At 53.5% G+C, this 23946-nt stretch overlaps 1 protein-coding gene across 3 annotated transcripts; it reads right to left on the reverse strand.

Moving 5' to 3' along the window:
- Window positions 1-1027: 1027 nt before the first annotated feature.
- SCARB1 (scavenger receptor class B member 1) lies at window positions 1028-22026 on the reverse strand. 3 transcript variants are annotated; one of them, XM_063173186.1, is made up of 12 exons: window positions 21891-22026; window positions 18379-18536; window positions 15348-15489; window positions 14706-14909; window positions 14460-14555; window positions 13828-13940; window positions 11937-12103; window positions 11232-11350; window positions 10105-10178; window positions 9234-9285; window positions 8666-8812; window positions 1028-2289 (listed from the first exon to the last, which is right to left on the reverse strand). In XM_063173186.1, exons 1-12 carry the CDS (start codon window positions 22008-22010, stop codon window positions 2176-2178), a joined length of 1506 nt encoding a protein of 501 aa, XP_063029256.1. In that variant the 5' UTR covers window positions 22011-22026; the 3' UTR covers window positions 1028-2175. The 3 variants fall into 3 exon arrangements, with proteins under 3 accessions (XP_063029256.1, XP_063029257.1, XP_063029255.1); XM_063173187.1 differs by lacking the exon at window positions 1028-2289 and adding an exon at window positions 4026-4864; XM_063173185.1 differs by lacking the exon at window positions 1028-2289 and adding an exon at window positions 4892-5443.
- Window positions 22027-23946: the final 1920 nt, after the last annotated feature.

Below are 23946 nucleotides of genomic sequence, written 5' to 3' on the forward strand. Positions count from 1 at the left end.
CCCCAGGATCAGTCCCTCTGTCCCCCAGGATCAGTCCCTCTGTCCCCCAGGATCAGTCCCTCTGTCCCCTCTGTCCCCCAGGATCAGTCCCTGTGTCCCTCTGTCCCCCAGGATCAGCCCCTCTGTCCCCCAGGATCAGACCCTGTGTCCCTCTGTCCCCCAGGATCAGTCTCTGTGTCCCTCTGTCCCCCAGGATCAGTCCCTCTGTCCCCTCTGTCCCCCAGGATCAGTCTCTGTGTCCCTCTGTCCCCCAGGATCAGTCCCTGTGTCCCTCTGTCCCCCAGGATCAGCCCCTCTGTCCCCCAGGATCAGTCTCTGTGTCCCTCTGTCCCCCAGGATCAGTCCCAGTGTCCCTCTGTCCCCCAGGATCAGTCCCTCTGTCCCCCAGGATCAGCCCCTCTGTCCCCTCATCCCCCGTCCCCTCTCCCCGCAGTGTCCGCAGCCCCACAGCGCCCTCCGGTGGCTCCCGGCGGGGCCGCAGCGCGCTCAGAGCGCGGAGCTCTGGTACCGCTCCGGTCCCGCTCCTGTCCCGTTATCTTCTGTAAACCCCCCAAAAACACCGCCAGGGCTGCTGCTCAGAGCGCTGTTCCCGTGCTTTATTCGTGCCCGGCTGCAGTTGGCACCGCAATGCCATCACAGCCTCCCACAGGAGCCCACCCATGCTGCACCCTCCGGTGTCCCACTCCCGGCTCCAGTGTGAGCCGCCCTTTGCCCATGGATGCATCCGGATTCGAGGCCAGAGCGAGCTCACAGCTGCAGGTTAAGGATCACTCTCAGTGGGGATTTGAGCCACGGGGATAACCCGCATCAGTGGCCACAAAAAGGGCTTGGTCAGTGCTCCAGCACTGCCCCCTTTGGTTTTCCCAAGCTCCTGGCTGGAAGTGGGCAAGGCAGGTGTGGTAGACCACTACAGGCTAGGCATTTTCCAAAAATATTCCTGGGCTTTGGGGTTCCTCCCCACCAAAGTGTGGCCCAAGACCACCCTCCCCCAGGTGAGATCCAGCCCCAGCTCACCCAAACACACCGGTTCAGAAATCTGCAATACTTTAATCAAACCCTACTTAAGGCCATTGTTACTTCCATGATTGCACATATTCCTGCTTCTCAAAAGCACAAATATCTTTATTAACACACCAGGACAGGGCCAAGCCTCCCCCTCCCTGTGGCCAGCCAGGGTGACCAGTGCCCCCCAGTGCCCCCCAGCGCCCACGGCCAGAGGAGCTGATCCCAGATGGCTGAGCAGGCAGCAGGGACAGTGCCAGGAGCTGAGTGACAGCTCAGATGCACCCTGAGCTCCTGCCAAGGCTCATCTCACACAGGCACCAGAGCCAGGAGAGATGAAGCAGCAGGGCTGAGAGCTGGGGTGGCTGTGGAGCACAAGGTCATGGCACAGAAGTGGGGTTCCCAAAGGCACCACTGCTCCCCAAAACAGGCAGAGGCTGCAGCAACCCCAGGCAGGCTCCAGGTACTGTGGGAAGAGACATCACTGGAGTGACAGCCCCCAGAAATGATTTGCAGCACAGCCCAGTGACATCAAGTGGCAATAAAACTGAGAGTGGCTCCAGGACAGCGTGCCCCATTTGGGGAGATGAACAGTGGCTTTTAAAAAGATCACTAAATCCCATCACTGCTACCTATACAAACCTCATTTATTTTAAAGGCTGCCATTAAAGTGCCTGTTATCCCTAGCAGTAGGCAGTTTTAAATTGCAAATAACTTCTCAGATCAGTGAGCAACAATCTTCATTCCTTCATTCCACCGGAGAGAAGGGCAGTGGCTCAGGCTGGCCCTTGGGGACAAAAAGGGTTCTTGAACACTGTGTTGAGGTTTCTGGATGAGCAGGAATGCTGAGCAGCAGGACCATCCCATGGCTGTGCTGTGCTGTGCAGGATCTCTGCCGAGCTGCCCAGGACTTCACCTTCCAGAGGGCTCTGGGGAGCTGAAGCAGTGTCACCTGCAGTGTGGTCATGTCCCAGTGGAGAGCTGTCCCGCCAGGAGCTGTGTCAGTGGGAAGGTGTCCCAGTGGGATCAGTGTCCCAGCAGGAAGGTGTCCCAGGCTGGTTCACGCCTGGGCTCTGTGCTGCCTGGGGCCGTTGCTGTCCTGCAGGAGCTGTCCCAGCAGCAGGAAGGTGTCCCAGGCTGGTTCAGCTCCGTGCTGCCCGGGGCTGTCCTGGCTCATGCCTGGGCTCCGTGCTGCCCGGGGCTGTCGCTGTCCTGCAGCAGCGGGGTGGTCTCAGAGGAGGGGGTGGCTCTGGCGGGGGCTCGGGGGCTCTTCTGGGCAGCTCCTCTCTGCAGGGGAGGGACAGAGGTCACAGCCTGGCCACACACAGCAGTGCCACACGTCCCCACCCAGGCCATGCACGCCCCAAACCTCCTGCAGTGGCCAAGGACCCATTTCTTCAATGGAACATATCTGTACTTCCTTTCTGTACCTCTCACCCAAACCAGATTATTTCCATCCCTGCCCATCTGTACCACCACCCAAGCACCCAGCCTGAAGAGCTGTGGGACAGTCATCCAGATGGAAGGGACAGGACACTCTGCTGAGGGACACAAGAGCCTGGAGAGCCCCAGGCAGGAGCTGCAGCACGCACAGGCAGCCTCCTCCCCAGGACAATGCAGGTGCAGCCTCTGGGGAAGGGGGAAGGTGGGGCCTTCGGGCACCAGGATGGCTCCTCCTCAGCCAAACACACCTACAGAACAGGTTCACCACCCTCAGGGCTGAGCAGGAGCCAGATACACCCTCCAACAGACCACGTGGGCCCTGGCCCTAATTAATGCAAGAACCTCAGGAGGAAGCAGCAGGTGACAGGCCTGGGTCACTTCCTGCTGCTGGGGACAGGGACACCAACCTGGCCCTCAGCCAGAGCCTACTGCTGGCTGGGGACATGGATTGGGGTGTTGTGGAGGGACTGTGAGGCTTCTCTAACCCTCTGACCATTGCTGCTCCACCAGTGATACCACCAGGCACACCTGGAGACTCTTCGGGCGTGGTGGCATTTGGCTGAAGCTTGGATTTGAGAATCCTGGAGGAATTTTCAACCTTATTGAGTCTAAAAGTGTCTACAGACCTCTGGTGAGGGGATGCAGTCAGGGCAGAATGGATGGTTAATATTCAAGAGTCACCTCCTCCAAGCTGAAGAACACTCCACCCTAACGAGGATCCCGAGCCAGGGAAAAATGCCAGCAGGACAACAGGGATGAACCAGGCGCTCCTCACACAAATGCAGAAAGCAGGCACGTGGAAGGTGGGAGCAGGGACACAAAACCTGGCAGGAACACAGGGAAACTCTCCCAGCATGCAGGGATGAAGAGAGGAAAGTCAAAACCCAACTGGAACTGAATCCAGCCAAGGATGTCAGACAAGAAAGGCTTCTCTGAGTACCCAGGTAACCAAGGAAAGAGGAGGAACCACGAGGGCCTGAATGAGGCAGGGGACCCCAGAAACCAGGGCCAAGTCCAGAGCAAGGAATTTGAACCCTTGGTGGAAGAGGATGAGGTCAGAGAACATGAAGGAGCCAAGACATGCACAAATCCATGGGCCAAGATGGGATGAGTGGGCTCATGTCACAGCAAGGCCATCCCCTGCTGTCTTTGACCAGTCCTGGCTCAAAGACTGAAGGAAAGCAGATCTTGAAAAGGATTAAGAAGGAAAATCTCAGGAGCTACAGAGCAGCCAGCCTCCCTTCATCCTCCAGAAAGTGATGCAGCAGGTAATTCCAGGAACCACTCCCAGCAATGAAGGACAATTAAACCATCAAGTGCAGCCCCTGGGCTTCACCAAGGGGCAGCTGTGCTTGATCACCTGTGATGGAATGAGTGGCTTGGCAGACCAGGGGAGAACAGGGCTGTTGTCTACCTGCACTCCAGGCTTTGGGCACCATCTGCCATCAAAACCTTCCAGGGAAGCTGATGAGGTTGGGATTGTTTGAGCAGGCAGTGAGGGGGACTGAGAACTGGCCAAACATCCAGGCCCAGAGCTGAGTTGGAGGCCAGCAACCATCAGTGTACACCAGGGGTCAATCTGGGTCCAGGCCTGTTGAACATCTTTATTAATGATCTGAAAAACCTGGGGGAGTGGCTGGTACACCAGAGGGCCCTCAGCAGGCTGAGAAAGAGCCTGGAAGGAGCCTCATGAAGTCCAACAAGAGGATGTACAAGGATTTCACTTGGGATGAACAGCCCCACACAGCAGCACACCCTAAAGGTCACCAGCTCTGCAGCAGGATGGCAGAAAAGGACCTGAGGGCCTTGGGGACAGCGAGCTGAGGGTGAGCTGGGTGGCAAAGGCAGCCAGCTGAGTCCTGGGCTGCTCTGGGAGTGTTGCCAGCAGCTCCTGGAGTGGTCCTTGCCCTCTGCTCATCACTGGAGGGGCCACCCATGAGCACTGTGTGCAGCTCTGGGCTTCCCAGCACAAGAGAGAGATGGAGCTGCTGGGAAGAGCCCAGCAAAGGAGCACTGGAGTGATTTTGGGACTGGAGACTCTGATGTGAGCAGAGGCTGAGAGAACTGGGCCTGTCCAGCCTCCAAAAGAGAAGGCTCAGGAGATCTCAGCCCTGGAAACAAGGTTCTGAAGGGAAGGTGTAAGTACAGAGCCAGGCTCTTCTTGGTGGTGTCCAGGACAAGAGCAAAGGGACACCTAAAGGGGATTCCATCTGCACATTAAGAAATACTTTTTTTTCCTTTTTGTTTTTCCTGTGAAAAGTGTAAAAACGAGAACAGCTGCCCTGGGGAATCTCCACTCCTGAAGACCTTAAGAGACATCTGGAGATGGTGCTGAGCTAGGTGACTCTGCCTGAGCACAGGGATTGGGGATGACCTCCAGAGGCCCCTTCAACCTCAACGACTCAGTGACTTTGTGTTCCTGTAATACAAACCCAGATATTTTATACATCAGAAATTCCCTCCTCTGGTCAGGGGAGGGGTGACATCACCAGTGGACTGATCTCTGTTACCCCATTCAAATAAACTTACCTCTGGAGCTCAAACACTCAGAGATGGGGGAAAACAGGCAGGAAAAGTATTTCCTCACACCAATCCTACTGTTCCCCTGATCCCTGCTGACATTATTAGGGCTGCAGATCAGGTACACCAGGAGAAACAATAAGAGCATGTGCTTGCAACCGGGTTAAACACCAGTATTAAGACATCTAAATTGCCCCAAATAAAGCCATGAGACAGCATTGCTCCATCAAAGCTCACCAGGAGGGCATGGCTGGGAGATGTGGACAGCAAAAGGTTTCATTTGATTGGTTTGGAGTGAAGTTTAATCACATCAGGAGGAGGGAAAAGCGTGTTACCTTGACTGGGTACCCACCTACAGTCTGGCTTCCTGCAACACCGTCCCCTTAACTGGAGGCAGCTTTGTGGCAGAGGTGGCCTGATTTGCCTTATTACTGTCTGAGCTCTTTTTATTGCTACTCCAAAATAAAGAGCACTTTTCCTAGAAGACAATCAGTCTGGTTTATGGTGCACTTAGACATGGGTTTCATCAGGGTTCCAATTTTCAGAGGAGATTTGAGAAATCACTGTTCAACTAGAATCTAGTTATTAATGAAGATTTTGAAATTTAGATTAAGCTAAGTCCTATTTAGGATTTTGTTCAGTGTCAAGCCAGTTTTAAAATGGTTCTGTTTGCCTTTTGAAAGTGTCAGCACACATTATGCCACAATGGCAGGGAGCTACAACACCTGGGGGCATTTTACACCCAGATTATGCATTTTTAGAGCTGTGAGTCCAACAGATGCATTTCAAACTGGCTCCACCATAAACTACACTAAGATTTGAGTGTTTCACAGCACCTCATCTGCACTGGCCTCAGAAGCCAGAGGGAGACAGGACAGCCAGGCAGGAGCTGGGTCAGGGAGCCCTTCACGCTGGCAGACACGTGAAGGTGGGGACAATGTCCCTGCTCAGTGTCCCCTCTGACATCGCCTGTGGCTCCGGGAGGCAGAACTGTGCACGATTAGGCAATCAGAGCTAGATCAGCAACACTTCAATCAATCAAATGAGGAACACACCTTGGCTGCAAATCGCTGGCTTCCACTTTACAACCCCTTATCTGCTCATTAGGTGGAGACGTTCATGTGTTGTTGTGCAGCTTTCTTAGAGATTTGGGAAGTCATTGAGACTTTTTAGTCACTTTCCAGGTAGCCAGGCACTTCCTGCTGTGGATTTTTGGTTCTAACACTTCACGACTCTTTTGGCTGAGCACAGAAATACAGCTGGCTTATGCCTGGGCTTGGGATATTTCACAAGCAGATATTCAGTTGGCTTCAACGAGTACAAATCCAGCTTTTCTCCCTGACCCTTTCTAGCATGGCTAAACCTCTTTGATAGCAGGAATTAAGACTTGCACAAAGCAGGGTGAGGAAATGCCAGCTCAGGGCTGCACAAGGTGTTAGAAAGAGCTGCCCAGGCCCTTTTCAGAGCCCCTGGGCTCACCAGCAGAGTGCAGCCTGTGTGCCAGCCAACAACCACTGATGTGTGCTGAAGGGGAGCAGTTCACCCCAGAACCATCCTGGCAGCACATTTAGGGCTTGGTGCTGAGCTCTGGGCTCCTCCTGGGCCCTAGCATCACTCCCACCTGCAGGGAAGTGTGCGGAGGAACAAGGGGATTTGGGATCATGTGTTTAAGTCACTTAAGTAATTGTAGACTTGATTAAAATCCAATTAGGTGGAACTCTGAGAACCCTGGCACTGTGTGAGGTGGGTTTGCATGGGTGTTCCAGGGAGGGCAGGAAGCAGCTGAGCAGAGGCAGCCCCTCACACAGGCTGCCCTCATCCTGCTCTCATCCCCTCACACAGGCCGCCCCTCATCCTGCTCTCATCCCCACACACAGGCTCCCCTCATCCTGCTCTCATCCCCTAACACAGGCTGCCCCCCTCATCCCGCTCTCATCCCCTCACACAGGCTGCCCCTCATCCTGCTCTCATCCCCTAACACAGGCTGCCCCTCATCCTGCCCTCATCCTGCTCTCATCCCCTAACACAGGCTGCCCCCCTCATCCCGCTCTCATCCCCTCACACAGGCTGCCCCTCATCCTGCCCTCATCCCCACACACAGGCTCCCCTCATCCTGCCCCTCATCCCCTCACACATGCTGCCCTCATCCTCCTCTCATAGGCTCCCCTCATCCTGCTCTCATCCCCTCACACAGGCCGCCCCTCATCCTGCTCTCAGCCCCTCACACAGGCTCCTGTCATCCCCTCACACAGGCTCCCCTCATCCCGCTCTCATCCCCTCACACAGGCTGCCCCTCATCCTGCCCTCATCCTGCTCTCATCCCCTTACACAGGCCTCCCCTCATCCTGCCCCTCATCCCCTCACACATGCTGCCCTCATCCTCCTCTCATAGGCTCCCCTCATCCTGCTCTCATCCCAGAGCTGCCTTTTATCCCCATAACAGCCTCTTCACCTCTGCAGCTTTGGAGCCAGCCTAAGCCACCTGACTGCAGTGCAAAGCTAAATCAGCTTCCTTTGCTATAGGGTTAGGGTAGAAGTTAGATCCCTGCTTCCAGAACTAAAGGTGGCAGAGCTCAGTGTCACCACATCACGGTGGTGCCAGAGGCACAGATCTGCACTGACTGTTTTGGCTGTTCCATATTCAGTCCTGACAGCTCAGCCTCACCCCACTGCCTGCCCCACAGCCCAGCTCCCAGCAGGCCTCAAAGGTCTTCACTTCTCAGCAAACCCAGACCCACAAAGGGTTTCCCATCTGAGGGTTTCACTTCCAGAGCTCTGTCACAGACATCTTCTATGAAAAATCCTTTCCTTAGGATTTTTTCTCCTGAGAAGCTGAGAGGCCTCAGGAACAAAATGTGAACAATGGTTATCTGCTGCTGTGGAATGCAACAGGTGCATCTGGGATTGGGCTCATGTGGTTGTTTGTAATTAATGGCCAATCACAGTCAGCTGACTTGGACTTTCTGTCCGAGCCACAAGCCTTTGTTATCATTCTTTCTTTTTCTATTCTTAGCTAGCCTTCTGATGAAATCCTTTCTTCTAGTATAGTTTTAATATAATATATAATAAAATAATCAATCAGCCTTCTGAAACATGGAGTCAGATCCTCGTCTCTTCCCTCATCCTCAGACCCCTGTGAACACGGTCACAGACTCTTTGGAGCAGTTTGCACAGCAAGGGAGTTCCAAGGAAACACAGAATCTGTGCTGGGCTGAGGAGCAGCCACAGTGGCTCTGTCCCCTCTGCAAGAACACAGCAAGTGCATTTCATTAGCAGGCTGTGTTCAGACAGCTCCATCCTCTGGAGAAGGCTCTGTTCTGACTGGAAAAACACTGGGAGCCTGCAGAGATGCAACAGCACAGACCTGCTGCTGCCTTCTAGGGAGACTGGCTTGATAAACCAAGATTGTTCCTCCATTAGCTGGGTGAGCTGAGAAATACCTGCTCCTCCAGGCAGCCACGTCCAACACTGCCGTGCACCAAAAACAATAGGAATGCTTCATGTTACCTATCTGCAGCCCAGTTTCTAGATGGCTCAGGAAGCCCTGTTGCTGTCTGCTGGCACCTGGCACCAGCAGGAGATGGTTGGTGGCATCAGCCAGTGTTTCCTCACACAGGTTAGATTGGCAGCCCAAACTGCATCCTCTGATTGAGTGTGATTTGACTGACAGCACTTCCCACAGGCACCTGCAGGGCCTTACCTTCCTCCTTGCCATGAGGAGAGCTGCTGAGACAAGGAGAGGGACACTGAGGCCAAGGAGGATGTACTGCAGGTACTCCAGCACCGAGGGCAGCAGCACCAGGTTGGTGTAAAACTGCTTCAGCACTGAGCCTTCAATGGATCCACTCTGCCCAAAAAAGCAACCTGTCAGTGGCATCTCCCTCCATCCAGGCTGAGGCCAGCTGAATGATTCCCTTCCCACCACCTCCCAGCATAAATTAGGGAAGTTATCCAAAATTCAGCCAGGCTAAAAGCTTTTACTGAATAGCAGGAGTCAGCTGGAGGCTGCACTCCCACGCCCACAGGAGGACAGGGATGCTGGCAGCTCTGTCCAGGGCCCCACTTAACCCCACATCTAGGGCAGAGCCAGAGATTTACCAAGTATAGAGCAGGGTTTGTTCAGCTCAGAGGGATTAATGGCATAGCCAAGTATTGAAAAGCCTTCTGTTGGTGCTTAATTAGTCTGGCTGGCTTAAAGCTTTATGCAAAGTGGAGTTTCCCCAGCACTGGGTGATGGGGAGAGAACCAGGCTGAGGAAGGCAGCTCACCTCTGCAAACCACAGCAGCGGCAGGACCACGGGCTTAATCTGCCCTGTTTGACTGGGAGGGAAGAAAATCAAAAAAGAAACACAAGCTTAGGTTTATGGTTGATCAGGTCACAATTAGCAGCACAATTCTTCCTGAGGGGACACGTCTGACACACTGACAGTGGCCAGGAAACCATGAGGGGGTGGCAATCCCAAGGTGAGCTGCTCCCACCTTGGGGACCAGGTGCTTCCCATGCAGGAGCAGAGCTTGTGCTTCCATGGGGATTTAACTGACCAAGGACAGCAGGAAGTACCATCCCAACACTGGGAGATGAAACTGAGTGCAGCAGAATGCCAAAGTTTCTGTCTCAGTCACCTGGGGGGCACCATGGGGCTGCCTGGGGGTTTGCCTCCCAGCCCAAGCAGCAAGAGCACACTCCCACCCTTGCTGGTATTTAACATCTGGCACCACAGTTTGGTTACAGAGACCTCTTGTTTGCTTTCACAGAGCTGGAAGTGCCTTGTGGACACAGGTTTCACTCTCTACCCCTCAGGCAAAGTGGGTTTTGCCTCATCTGAGAGGCAGCACAGTGGAGGAGAACAAGGTGAACCTCCTGCCCCACCAGGAGGAACAATCCCTCCCTCAGCTGTCTGTGAGGGACAGGGACACTGCCCCAGCTGAGCAAACAGGCAGCCACTCTCTGCACTGCTAAGGGATGAACTTGTGGCCACTGCAATGGCTGATGTTTCAACAGGAGCCAGCTGGCTCCAGCAATGGGACAACTGCCCATGGCAAAGCTTTGCAGAGAGTAAACTCTGCAGCAAGCTCAGCACCAGCAGAGCTCCCTGCTCAGGGAGGGCAGATGGACATTTCTGGGAGGTGAGCACTTACATGATACCAGACACGTGCTTTATGTACAGGTTCAGCTGCAGCTTGATGGAGCAGTTCATGGGGATGCCTGTCATCTGCAGGGGAAGAGAACAACCAGTTCATCAGTGACTTCCTGGGACCAACAGACCCTGTCCAGCATTCCAAGCCCATGAAAAACATCACACTTCAAAGCTGGTCATGTTGACACCCATTAAGACATTGGTTTCTCATGACTCTGCAGTTTTGCAACACATTTTTACAAGCAGAGAATTTTTGTTGGACTGTCCCTGTTTGCAGTCAGCAGCCTACAGCTAGATAAAAATGCAGTTAACTGTACTGTTATCAGGAGATGTTTGATACTGTAATAAACTTAATTAGATTTTCATAACTACGATAAGAACAGCAGTCAGAACCCAATGTCGAGATAACACACACAGTTTACCTCACCTCAAGAGGAAAACAGGTTTTTTTTTTGCTTGAGCAAATATCACAGAACATTTAGAAAAACTGACCTCACACAACACGGGCTGTGGGTGGAAAATCTCAAAGTCCCTTTGCCATCAGCAGCTAGGACAGGGATACCTCAGGACAGCCCAAATCTCCCCTCTGGAGTGGTGACTTCACCCTCACACTGGGGGTACAGGAGGGGTGTAATACAGCAGCCCAGTGCAAGAGCAGTTCCAGATGGGCAGGCTGAGAGAAGGGAAGAAGCCAGCCCAGAAATGGAGGTGCCAGCCCAAAAATGGAGGTGCCAGCCCAAAAATGGAGGTGCCAGCTTGAGGCACAGCGTGCTCCTCAGGCTCTGCCAGCCAGCTCTCATGGCAATGTGCACTGGCAGAGTTGGGGCAGAGCTGCACTGCTGCCAGATACACCTCCTGGTGTTATAGGCCTGAGTCAGTGGAAAGAGTTTCACTGTGCTTATCAAAACAATTATGTTTATAATTAGTTCTGCAATTCTCCAGGAGCCAGGCTAATTATTCAATTAGCTTATGGCTTTGACATTTTTATCTGCACATGCCCTCGCCAGTCTTTGCACTCTGGAACCTGCTGGGATCAGCGCCACGAGAGCAGAGCGGTGCCAGCACTCGGGTCCCCCTGGGCTGGGCTGGTCCCTGGGCTCACGGGGGACCCTGGGGGGGCTCACTCACAGGGTGCACATCCAGGAAAAGCCCGTGCTGCTCCTTGCTGGGGTGCAGGCCTTCCACTGCATCCACCAGGGACGGGTCGGCGTTGTAGAAGTGAGGGTGGGAAATGAACATCGGTGCATCTGGGGGAGATTAAAGGCATCTTCAGCTGCTCCACACCCAACTAAAAGCTTTATTTGAGGTCTTTACCGCCTTGCAGTACTTGTTCTGAACAGGCTTTTATAATTTCTCCTCCCAGCCAGTAATTTCCTCCCCCTCCTTCCCTGCAGGTTGTTCCACTGATCTGGGAGGGCTCAGGACCACCCACTCTGTCCCACCACCATGCCATGGTAACCCCTGTGCCCAGACACCAGTTAGGGACACACTGGCCTGTCAGACACACACTCAGTGTCCAAAGCTGACATTTAATTTGGGATCTGTGTGGGCTGCCTCCTCCTTGCTCCCCCAGCAGCCCAGGGGATGCAATGCTCCCGCTGTACCCCAGGCATTCCCACAAATGCCAGGCTCTCACAGGGCTGGGCACTAAAGATCAGGCACAAAGGGTTTCCCCTCGCTGCTGAGAGGTCTGTGGGAGTGCAGAGAGCCCACCAGTACTTCTCAGCACCCCAGCAGGCACTAGAGCTGTTTTTCCAGACAATCAAGCTTCTGCTGCATCTCAAATTTAATACAGGTCCACTGAGGAGAGCCAGGGTGGGGGAAAGGACTTACTGAGCCTGCAGGTGCTGACGTTCTGGATGCCAGACTGCATGCAGGGGCAGAAGCCCTCGTTGGGTGGGTAGTCTGTGCCGTTGGCAAAGAGGGTTTTGGGTGCCACGAAGCGGAAGGTGGGCACACCCTGGAACTGCCCCGACTCCTCGTACACCAGCGTCATGGACCTGCAATGGTTCAGGGGAGAGGGATCAGCATTGGCCAACAGGCTCCCAGCACAGCACTGGCTGCTTATCTTGCCCGGATAAGACGCAGTTGCAATGTAACTTAGACTTTGAGATCAAGATAAACCCTCAGCAGTGCTTCGGGGAATGAGGATTGAAACCTTTTGCTTTCCATGTTTTAAGCACATCTAAAGGGTTGGTCAGGACTAGTCAGGCAGAGAAACCACAAGCTTATAAGAAGTCTGTTTGCTATATCCAGGTGAGATTTGTTTAAAGGCATGCAGTAATCCCCAGGGCTGCTCTCCAAGAGATAATACCCACTTTATGCAAGCCCTGGCTCTGAGGTGCTCCGTTACAGGGCAGGGACACTGCAGAAATCTCTTTTGCAAGCCAACTCCAGCACCAGGACAGTGGAAAATTTCCCTGCATGACACAGCAAGATTTTTTGCTTCCTACTAGAGGCTGTTGATACTGTGCTGCAATATTGCTGGCCAGGTTTGGCCAAGCTTCCAGGACAAAAATTGGCTCCCTTCACACTTGAGTGAGGCTTGCAGGGATCAGAGAATCACAGAATGGGTCACAGTGGGCTGCCAGGACAGCCTGGGCAGGCCAAGGGGATGCTCATTCCCACAGAGGGATGGTCCCTCCTGATGCTGGGAGCAAGGATGGGGGTTCAGGGCATGTTCAGCAGTTACAGGCGGGCCTCTTGGCTCTGCTCACCTCCCAGTGAAGAGGCAGAACTCGCTGCAGCCCAGCAGCAGGACAAAACCTTGGTGGCTGCCTCAGCATCAGCTGCACAGAGAGGCAGCAATGCTCTGAGCCCAACTGATGTGTGTGACTGTCCACAGAGGCTGAGGCAGAGGTCTGGGGAGGAGACACAGCTCTGTCTGAGAGGCTGAGCCACTTCCCCACAGTTCTGTGTGACAGGAAACTCCTGTGCCAGCAAGAAACCAAGCTGGGTTTCCTTCACTTCACTGGGAGCATGCTCTGTTCCAGAGGTTCCTGGAGTCTGACAGGAACAGGAATGTGTTTAAACTTCAGCTACAGGTAAACTTCTGTGTAAACTCCTGGCTCCAGGTCACTCTGGTGTTTGCTGATGTCCCTTGTGCAGAGGAATCCCTGTGCTGCTCCCAGCTCAGCTGTTTGTTCACTGCTCATTGTTCCCTGTTCACTTGCTTGTTTTGCAGCTCTATCTACAAAGCTGGAATTAGCATTATCTTCCCCAGGCTAGGGACAGGGGTTTTGTGCCTGCTTCCCTCCTTCCAGCCTCAGGGACAGGCACACAGGCCAGCTCTGAGGGGTGCTTTAACCCCTGGGTGATCAGCTAAGGCAGAGCCTGGAGATGGTGGCACGAGTTTCCTCCCAGACATAATTTCTCCAAGGGTTTAGTCAGCTGAAAGAGTTCTGCAGTTCCAGTTGCATTTCCCTCTGACAACCCTTACTTCTCCTTCCGACTGTCCACATCTTATCTAGATCAGATAACCACATCTGGTTCTTTTCTGCTGATTAAAGTGGGCAAGCTGGACATCTCCAGCGATCTGGAAAATATTTATGGACACCACAAGATGCTGACAATGAGACAACTACCCTGTTTGCAAAGCTCAGAGATAATGCAGACCCAAACTGAACTTTAGCTACCAAAAACAATTCCTGAGGCCTCTGTGTGTGCAGGATGGGAGCAGCTGTCCTGCCACCTGCACGGGGACAGGCCGGCAGTGTGGCCTCACCTGCAGGCATCAGGGCTGTAGAACTGCAGGGAGGTTGGGGACATGAAGGGTGGCCACATCTCCCCTGCTGTCCCGTTGATCATGTTGCACTGGCTGCTCCTCCAGTAATCCACCTGTGGGACAGGGGGAGAGAGAAGAACTCAGAAGGATTCCCTGCATGGAACGTCCACCACCCCACACTGCTTCCACAGCAGCACCAAAGTTCTTTCCCATCTTAGGCATATTTCCCATCCTCCAAGATTCTGTGAACCAAACAATTAATGGACAAGATCCCTCTGCCCCCAGAGCCTGAGTTCTACAGCTGATTTTAGTTAGGAGCACAATTCCACAAGGGAAGAGTAAAGCATCCTTTAACACCTTCAACACAGCCCACAGGAGCCTGAGATTTCAACCAATAGAGGCAACCAGCCCCAACAGCACTGCAAGGGAGTGCAAGTGAAAAACCCATGAGGAGATGAATTTACTGCTTCCTGAATAGCCCCTTGCCACATGGCTGCCTCCTGGCAACTTGCTGAAACAGAAATTGCAGCACTTGAAGTCCTGTAGAAACTTTTCTTCACCCCAGAGCTTTCAGGTGACCCTGCTTTAACCAGGCACTGCCCATAATTCAAGGTTGGCTGCCAGACTCTCACCTTCTTGAGCCCATTCCATGAATCCACCATGTGAACCTGGCTGATGTTGTTCATGCCCGTGTTTACTGTGAACAGCCCCGAGTTGGAGTTGTTGAACTGCAGAGAGAAGGAAGGAATGACTGTTTAATCTCCTGCACACAACACGTGCCTGACTCTGGGTGCCCCATCAGCTTCTGCTCAGCTCAGTTTCTGAGCTACCCCACGATCAATATTGCTGGGATTTTCGCATTCCCAACCAACACTTACATCCATGAATAATCCAAACTTCCCCTTGAAAGGGAGCAGGCCAGGAACAATCATATTTATTGCATCTATCAGGGGGTCTTCGTAGCCCCACATGATCTCGCCCACGGTGCGGTTCATGAACGCCTCCTGCTTCAGGCTGGCCAGGGCTCCACTCAGCAAAAGCTTCAACAGGTCTGGCAGTTTTTCCACCATCACAGCTGCTCCCTGAGAAAGGAAACAAATGTCTGCAACGAGAGGCCCATCTTTAGCAAAGATGAAGCATTTTTGGTGTTAACCCAAATTGTTCTGCTGCTCCCATCCATATCCCCAGAGGAATGCTCTGGACAGACTGAGGTTCTTCATTTGTTCCCAGCTGGGGAAGGAAGCAGTTGTGGGCTCACAGGCTTGATTTCCCCACAGGATGCTCAGATGAGGCTGCAGACTCCAGACCAGCTGCTCTGCACGCTCTGGTTTTGGAACAGAGCAGCCTAACAGAACAATTAACACTCATAAAGCAGAAAATTGCATTATATAAGCTTAACCACCTCATTGCTTGATCAGCCCCAAGCCCTACAAGAAAGTGATTCAGTGATTCAATGCTGGCTATCACCACCCTCCCTGCAAGCTCAGAAGGTGGAACCCATCCAGGCAAGAAGCACTTACCATCAGCATGATGTTTGGCACCACAATGTACTCGTCCTCCGTGCCATTGGACAGGTGGGGCTGGAAGAAAAGCTGTCGGTACTCCAGGTAGGAAACAGTGTCGTTGTCATGGAATGTGATATTTGTTTTAACCCTGTACTCCCTGCAAAGAGATGGCAGATCATGGCAACCACCCCCAGGCAGAGCCCCTCAAACAGAATGGGCTGCACAGGCCTGGGCTGGTGCTGGGGGAGACCAAAGAAGCCCAGTGAGGAGCCATGGGGCAGCTGGGGAGGCAGTAAGGGACAGATATAAACCAGATATAAACCCCCCACCCCAAGCAGGGTTAGGGTTTGCAGTGTGGGAACAGATATAAACCAGATATAAACCCCCCACCCCAAGCAGGGTTAGGGTCTGCAGTGTGGGAACAGATATAAACCAGATATAAACCCCCCACCCCAACCAGGGTTAGGGTCTGCAGTGTGGGAACAGATATAAACCAGATATAAACCCCCCACCCCAGCCAGGGTTAGGGTCTGCAGTGTGGGAACAGATATAAACCAGATATAAACCCCCCACCCCAAGCAGGGTTAGGGTCTGTCAGGAGAGAGCAGCCCAAGAGCCACGCATCCCTGACAGGTTGGATTCTTGCAGGCACAAAGTGTTCTTTCCCAACTCATTACCCAAGAAATTGAAGGCAAAACAGCAAATCCCCTCTGTTGCTTCACCCACAGTCCCTGTAAAGCCCAGGCACAGCAGAGAGGTGCCCAGGCACGCAGAGCCACAGCACCCACACACCAAACAAGCTGCACGCAGGAGAGGAGTGGCCAAGGTGCCCCATGTGCCACCAGGAGTTTGCTCCCAAGCAGATGGGATGGCTCCTGGGCTCAGGGCAGCCCCCACACAGCATCATGGCCCTGCTGCTCCTCAGGGCTTCAGGCCATCCATGTCCTGCACACCGCCTGATGCCTTCCAGCTTGCATGATTTCCACATTCTGTACTGTGTTAGTGTGTATTTCTGAACTCCATATGAAGCGTCAGCAGCTCTCCTCACAGCTCAGTCCCACAGCACAATCCTTTTCCTCTCCCCAGTCCCACAGCACAATCCTTTTCCTCTCCCCAGTCCCACAGCACAATCCTTTGCCTCTCCCCAGTCCCACAGCACAATCCTTTGCCTCTCCTCAGTCACTCTCAATCCTTTGCCTCTCCTCAGTCACTCTCAATCCTTTTCCTCTCCTCAGTCACTCTCAATCCTTTTCCTCTCCTCAGTCACTCTCAATCCTTTTCCTCTCCTCAGTCCCACAGCACAATCCTTTGCCTCTCCCCAGTCCCACAGCACAATCCTTTTCCTCTCCTCAGTCCCACAGCACAATCCTTTGCCTCTCCTCAGTCACTCTCAATCCTTTGCCTCTCCCCAGTCCCACAGCACAATCCTTTTCCTCTCCTCAGTCCCACAGCACAATCCTTTGCCTCTCCTCAGTCACTCTCAATCCTTTTCCAGCCCCAGAACCAAGGGCACAGCTGCAGCTCCAGCCCCAACAAGTGCAATCAACAGGGAATTAAGGGGAGCAAACTGGGAGGATGGGACTGCACAACCTGGAGCTGGGATTGGACAATGAACGTCAATATGGAAATGAACCAAAACTTATAAAAGTGTGAAAACCCATTACATGTCATCCAGCTTGGGTGTAGCCCTGGCTGGGCTCTTGCACTGCCCAAGGTGCATCCTTTGAAGGCCTTTTAATAAATCTCTACTTTATTAATTTAACTCTGTTCCAGGGAGCCTCTCAAGGCACCAGCCCAGTGCTCTGGACTTTAGAGCTCACACCACAGGAGCATCCCCAGCCTCGTGGGGGCTGCAGGGCTCTGTCCCCAGCATCACAACCCTGTCACTGCTCCTGGAGGAGCTGAAGCTCAGCTCACCAGCAAAAACAAAGTCCTCCACTGTGGAGCCTCTGTTTTACAGCCCACATTAGGGAAGGGCACTAATCTTGCTCAGCAGGAACACAAGGACACTAATAAGCTTTGCCCCTTTGTTTATTCTTATTTACAGCAAGTGAGGCTTTTCCCCAAGCCAACAAAGAGATGCAGTGGAAACATACAGAACCCACAGGGGGGACCTGGCAAGGCCAGGGCAAACAAGGGCACATACATACTGCAGGTGTCCCCTCACACTGCTCAAACAGCTTTGGATTAACCAGTAAGCTTCCCACATGAGCTTGCTTATGCTGCTGTTCAACCTCACCCCACTACTGCAGGTACTAATACACTGGAAATCACTGCTCATGGCAAGTTCACGCATTCAACTCAACATCAATCACTTTGAGGTGCTGAGAACCACCTGGGGCTTCAGGCAGCACCCTCAAACAGGCCCAGCCCTGCTGTGTGTGGGCCTGACCCGGTGCTGGTGCTCCATGCTGGCTCCCATGAGCAGAGCACTCATTTTGGGCATGTTCAGGTATCACGTTAGATAAGGACTTAGGCTGGCCCATAAATTTGATATTGAGGCGACTCCAGCTCAGGAGCTGGGCTCTTCAATGCACAGTGAAGATAAAAGAAGAGCACTCTGAAGACAGGGTCACCCACCACCACACCAACACCCCTCATACCCACATTTGGGCCGTACCAGCCCAGGTCTGCCTGCCCAACAGGCCCCAGAAAAAGGCTGAGCTCCACAACTCAGTGGAGCACCCACCAACCTCCCTGTCTCAGTGGCCAGGGCTCCTGCCTGTGTCTTCAGCAAGATCAGAGCAACTAGAGCACATCTGGGTCCCTCCAAGGTCCATTGCCCCTGGGCTCTCAGTGAGGCTGCTGATGCCATGTCCTCCTGCCAGAGGAGCCAGGCAGCAGGCTGGCAGGCAGCACAGGTCAGGCCCGTGCCAGGCTGGGGCACAGGGGCACCTGACCTGTACACGTAGGGTCAGACAGACAGACAGAGGTCAGGCCCGTGCCAGGCTGGGGCACAGGGGCACCTGACCTGTACATGTAGGGTCAGACAGACAGACAGACAGAGGTCAGGCCCGTGCCAGGCTGGGGCACAGGGGCACCTGACCTGTACACGTAGGGCCCACGCTGGCTCAGCACTGGCTTCTCTCCCCGCAGGACCTGCTTGGGGTTCAGCACCTCGAAGAAATGCACTGACAAGTAGAAGGGGACAGGGATGTCTTTCCACATCTGGAAGGAGATGCTGCTGGGGTCGATCCTGACGTTCTGTAAGGCAGAAGAAATAAAGGGACACAACATTGGGGCTCTGTGGCTGCAGGTGAACACATCCACCCTCGGCTCAGTGTAAGGCACAGCTGAAGGTGGCAGGCACAGATGCTCTCCAGAGGATCCAGGTGTTTTTGGCAGACAAACCCAGCTAGATATACAGTGAGAAATCCTGTGGGTGCAGAAGCATCAGGTTTATGCTTAGAAGCCAGGATGTCCGCTGGCTTATTTATTCAGGCTTAACTTTCCTAATCCTGCCCACAGGGCTTCCGAGTGTTTGATGTGCTGCAGACTGGGCTCTGAATTATTCACTACTCTGCACGTTTTACTTGTCTGTCCCAAAGGCCTCTGCTCGTGGCTTTGGCAGCTCCACACAGCTAAGAGCCAGCAGGGAGAAGTGGCACAGCTATCCTCACAGCTGCCTGGGCACCAGCAGGGAGAGCCCCCCAGATTGCCAAAAGGAAGATGGAGAACTGGGAGGGCAAAGCAGCCCAGCCCAGGACACCCGTGGCTGCTCTCAGCTGCCAGCCTGCATTGACTCACAGCTGATGATGAGGCAGGTCAAAGGCAAGGCACAATCCTGCTCCCATATCACTGTCCTGAGTGCTGGGAAATGCCTGCAGGAGCTCAGAGACAGCCTAAGCCCTCCCCAGCCCAGATCCCCTGCACTCCCTCCCTGCCTCCAGGGCGCTGCAGGAGGGCAGGAGCCTGTTCCTTCTTGAACACCCACTTTGGATGGGTTCCACCCTAATCTTTTCTCCTGGGAGCAGAGATCCATGTCCCTGCTTAGGTAACCCAGGCAGATTATGGAAGTGGGGCTGATCCATGAGCAGGAGGAGGGATGTGGGCTTTGTGCTGGTGCAGCTCAGCAGCTCCTGCTCTGGAGCAGCTCCATCTCACTGGGCACAAATTTGCTGACACAGGGGGTTGAGGTGCCAGAGGTTTCCCCACACCACCTCTTCTCTCTTGAGGAATTTTATGGGAAAGCTGAGCTACCTGTGAGCAGCAAGCCCCTGCAAGCCCCTCATCCACCCCAATCCCTGGGAACACATCTCCACAACGCTGTGGAACCCATCTAACCTGGCAAACCCTCCCCACCACATGCTGCTCTCATTTTGCCAGCCTCAAGGATTTCAAGGTAGAAAGGAGCAGCAATAGGGCAGATTTTTATTTAGTCTGCTTTACGACCCCAATTTCCAAGCATAAAATGGATTTATGACCAAGAACATCTCATTCCTTTAGTTGCTTGTTCTGTCTCGCACTCCCTTGACCACTTGTTGCAGATGTATTTACTTTTGTAAGAAGCACCCAGTCAGATGGAGCTACATCCCAGCTCCCTCCCCACCTGGGCTCACCAGCTCAAGGTACTCCTCAGGTGCTCCTAAGATCCCCAAAACGGGGTAAAAGAGCTTAAAATTAAGCTATTTTTAGGTCAAAACAAACACAGTCATTTGTCTGAGATAAAAACAGAGTATTTGTCAACCAAATGGCTTGCAAAGGGTCACTGAGTTGTTTGACCCCTCCTGACCAGGCTGATCTTTGTTCCTGGGGAACTGAAAGGAACTGGTTACTGCCCATCAGCTCCAGATGGGGCCAGGACCATGCTGCTCCTGCTCCCAGGACAGCACCTGAGCTGCCAAGGGGAGCAGAGCTGATGCAGCCTCAATCACTGTGTGCAGGTCTGTGCCGTTCCAGATGCTCCCAGAAAAGCAAAATTCCCCAGGTTTCGCAGGGCCAGCCCCACAGGCAGCCCAGTGCAGATGGGGCAGGCTCCACGCTCCCTGCTTTCCCTGCAGGCTCCACCCAAAGATATCCTGGTAACAACCACCTGTCCATAGGTAAGTGCTTTTCCATCAGGATTCACCATCCTGACAGAGCTCAGGATGGGCAAACCAGCCTTTACCTGCCCAACCCCAGCCCTTCTAGCTCCCCTTACCCACACTGAAGACCAACCCAGGAGTTTCAGCAAGGACCTGAATGTTTCTCATCACCTGTCATCACTCAGTTATTAGGCTTGATGTGAAATGGAAAATAATGAGCGGAGGGTAATTTTGTGTCATGTTGAAGATGGGGAGACCAAGGGCTTGAGGTGAAGGGAGGAAAAACAAGGGTTGATCTTTTTTTCATCTTCTGTTCTCATTGCAAATTATTAGAACTTAGCTAATTAGGTTGAAAAAATCAGGATTAGCTAAAAAGAGGGCAGAGAGGCTTTTGCACAAAAAGTGTCATTTCTGTCCTGCAGGGGCCATTCGGCCTTTTATTTGCAGGTACCAGTTCCTGATGTGCTGAAGCTGAACAAAGGCTTTGTGCTGTTTAATGCACAGGGCTGTGGGCTCTGCCCTTGCGAGGGGTGAGTTTAAGTAGGTCATTTTCGGCACAGCCTTTGCGCCACACGCGGCGCCAGCCATTGGCTACGAGCTGTTTGTTCACCTCTTTCATCAGAAGCAAATTTTCAGGGGCTGACCTGGGTAGGTGGAAGCTTGGAGAAAGGCCAAGGCACGGAGCACATCTGCCTTGGACAGGGAGAAAAAGGTTTGGCTAAATGTGGGGATGAGCTCTACATTACAGCAGGTGGGACAGGAGTGCTGCTGCATAAAACTGTGCAGAGTTACTGAGCAGAGCAACAACTCCATCCACAGCCCCACATTCTGGGGACAAACCCCCTTCAGCCTCAGGACCTCTCCTCTGGATAAAACAGGTGTTCAGAGAAGCAACTCTTCAGGATTTCAGTCTAAAGGACTTCTTTCTGAAGGAGAGAGGATAACTGGGAGTCTGCTCCATGCACAGGGATCCTCTGGAGAGCTCCTGTTTCCAGCCGGGAAAGCATCTCACGTGTAGCCCGGCAGTGTGCTCATCTACTTATGAAAGGAATGACTGGTGCCGCAGGTAGAGGCAGGAGGGCAGGGGAAGTGTCGGTGCTCAGGGTGATGCTCTGCCAAGCATCCCCAGCTAATCCCAGCGATGCAAAGAGCCCTCGTTAGCTACCCAGGGCTGCTTCACCTGCTCACTGCGGGCATATTTGCTGTCACCAAGGGTGGAACACCCCAAACCACATTTGCCCAGAGGCTGCTCGGAGCTGCAGCAGCGACGCTGCCTCTTCCAGCGCTCGGCTCTCCGGAGCACACTGCACAAGGGAAAGGCTCAGCAGCCCCAGCCCGCAGCGCACCGGCCCCGGCCACCGACAGCACCGCCCCGAGCCCCGCACCGCACCCCTGTGGGCCCCTGCCCCGACCCCGCTCCGCACCGCATGCCGCACCGAGCCGAGCCCCGCAGCGCACACGGCCTCCAGCGCACCCTCCAGCCCCACTTCCAGCGAGCCCGCACCGAGCGGAGCCCCCGCCGCGCCCCGCTGACCTTGATGACCTGCTGCCGGACGATGAGCGGCCCCAGCAGCAGCAGGCAGCCCCCCAGGAGCGCGCAGGCCAGCCCGGCCAGCCCCAGCCCCACGGACAGCCTGCGGCGGGCCACGGCCATGGCGGGGCGGAGCCGGTACCGGAAGCGGAGCCGGTACCGGGAGCGGAGCGGGCCCCGCCGCTTTATGGATGGCCCCGCGGCCCGGCCCGGCCCGGACCAGGGGGCGGGGCCGCGCGGACGGGGCGGGGCTGGTGAGGAAGGCCACGCCCGCGGCCACGCCCCCCCCCCCGCGGGAGGCGCGACGGGAAAGGGAAGGCGAGCGTCGATGTGAACCCGTGTGTGAGCACGGCAAAACGGGCACAACGGTAAAACACTGAGAGGAAATGTATAAATAAATATATAGACGGATAAAATATCGCTCAGTCATGCAATTGTAGAATAGAGTGGTTTGCGTTGGACGGGACTTTAAAGATCATCTCGTGGGCAGGGACACCTTCCACTGTCCCAGGCTGCTCCAACCCCATCCAACCTGGGCTTGGGCACTGCCAGGGATCCAGGGGCAGCCACAGCTTCTCTGGGAAATATGTCCCCGTGCCTCACCATCACCACAGTAAAGATTTTTATCCTAATATCTGATCTAAACCTATTTTTTACAGTTTATAAGCCATTCCTTCTTGTTCTGTCATTACATGCTAGACAAAAAATACATAAAAGTGCTTGTGTTCATGCGTATATGTATATATATTTCAGTTTGAAGTCATTCCTTCTTGTTCTGTCACTAGACAAAAAAAAAAAAACAAACATAAACCATGTTTCTATTCATGTGTATATATATATATATATATGTATGTCTTGCCTGAGGAGTAAGCATCCATCACCCATTAACCTGCCTCTGTTTTTCTGTGTAACCCAACTTTGCTTTTCCAAAAAAAAATGAGTCTTTTTTCCATCTTCTGCATCTGAACATGGCCCGGAATAAAAACCTTGCTGAGACTCATCCCCAGAGGCATCCAGAAGGCAGCAGAACATAAAGAGTCCAGTTTGTGACAGCCTGTTTTAAATCAATGATGTACAACATCCCATTGTCCCAGCTGAGCAAACACATCTGGCAGCTGGAGTGGTTCCACCTGCCACACTCTGTCCTGCACAGAGAGGGGACAATCTCATGGCTGCCACCAGGCAGGGCCCAGCACAGCACAGGACCTGTCTCCTGCCATGGCCCCCACCTCGGTGGAACATTTCCATTTGTATCTTTACACTGAATTGGGTCTTTTTTTTTTTTTTTTCCCCTTCTAAACCTTTTACCCTGATAGTTGCCAGTTTAATTACCAGATCAATTAACCAATGTCTCTGTTCAATCCTGGCTGGTCTCTGGTGTGGGATGGGCCCCCTTTCCCAGCAGCAATGCCTTCAGAACAGCACAAAGTAGGCACTGGATTTACTTTTACTTTTTTAAGACATTTTTTACAAAGAAACACAGTGAAAGGGATTTTTTTTTGAATCCCCAAATTTCCCCATAAAATCCAGGAGATTCCCTGAGGCGCTGCAGAGAAACACGACTGTGAGAAGATCTCTGGGAACAGCGTGTTCTGCCATGGTTTGAACAAAACACCCTTAAAGCTGACAACAGGCTTTGCTGTTCTCAGCAGATTTTGCTGTTGCATGGCTGATCCCACCCCAGCTGTGGTCTCTGCTCGCGGGTGCTGCCTCTGGAGCGCTGGCACTGCCACACTGAGCCCTGAGGTTCCTCAAACCCTGCAGAGGTCACAGAACTGTAGAATGTGCTGGGCTGGAAGGGAGCCACGAGGATCGAGTCAAAAACCTGCACAGACCAGCTCCAAAATCCCACCATGGGCATGGGAGTGTTGTCCAAACTCATCCTGGAGTGTGGCAGGCTGGTGCTGTGGCCAGCCCCAGGATGTTCAGCCCTCCCTTTGTGGGAGAACTTTTCCCTAACACCCATTCCAACCCTCCTGGCACATCTTCCCACCATTCCTGAGTGCTCAGCAGAGCTGACCCTGCTCACGAGGCCACAGCACAGGCTTCTCCTCCAGGC

The sequence above is a fragment of the Melospiza melodia genome, chromosome 20 (assembly GCF_035770615.1).
Source record: "Melospiza melodia melodia isolate bMelMel2 chromosome 20, bMelMel2.pri, whole genome shotgun sequence".
Taxonomy (NCBI): Eukaryota; Metazoa; Chordata; class Aves; order Passeriformes; family Passerellidae; genus Melospiza; species Melospiza melodia.